Here is a 383-nt window from a genome sequence, read left to right on the forward strand (position 1 = left end):
GCACCGTCATTCTGTGACACACAGCTTCAGGCTGCTGGTGCAGGTCCTTGTACGTTGTTCCATGGTTTGGAAGAATGGCAGCTCTATCATCTGCTGGAATATAGGCAATGCCCTTCATTGATGGATCAGAGATAACGTGCTTAACATCAGAGGTACAAAGAGGAGATTCAATGGGGGTAGCACACGTGCTACTGCCTGTGCTGCATCCTGCGTCCACTGAAGAGCACTGAGAGCTTTGCAGTGAGAAATGGCCTTCACTTTGCAGAGATGACATGCGCTTAGCCAAGTGATATTCACAAAGTCTAGCCACACTCTGCTCAGCTTCTGGAAGCTTTGAAGGATGGTCATCTGCAGATAAATCAGTATCTTCTGCGTCGTGTCGG

General features: G+C 48.8%; 1 protein-coding gene across 1 annotated transcript in view; it reads right to left on the minus strand.

Moving 5' to 3' along the window:
• Positions 1-383, minus strand: part of FRMPD4 (FERM and PDZ domain containing 4) — a 112,330-nt gene that overhangs the window by 3,661 nt on the left and 108,286 nt on the right. The window contains 2 exon segments of the mRNA XM_010178513.1: position 1; positions 4-383. The exon segment at position 1 is cut by the window's left edge and continues 77 nt beyond it; the exon segment at positions 4-383 is cut by the window's right edge and continues 823 nt beyond it. Coding sequence (XP_010176815.1) covers position 1; positions 4-383 — 381 coding nt within the window.

This window comes from Mesitornis unicolor, unplaced genomic scaffold, assembly GCF_000695765.1.
Source record: "Mesitornis unicolor isolate BGI_N332 unplaced genomic scaffold, ASM69576v1 scaffold5332, whole genome shotgun sequence".
Taxonomy (NCBI): domain Eukaryota; kingdom Metazoa; phylum Chordata; class Aves; order Mesitornithiformes; family Mesitornithidae; genus Mesitornis; species Mesitornis unicolor.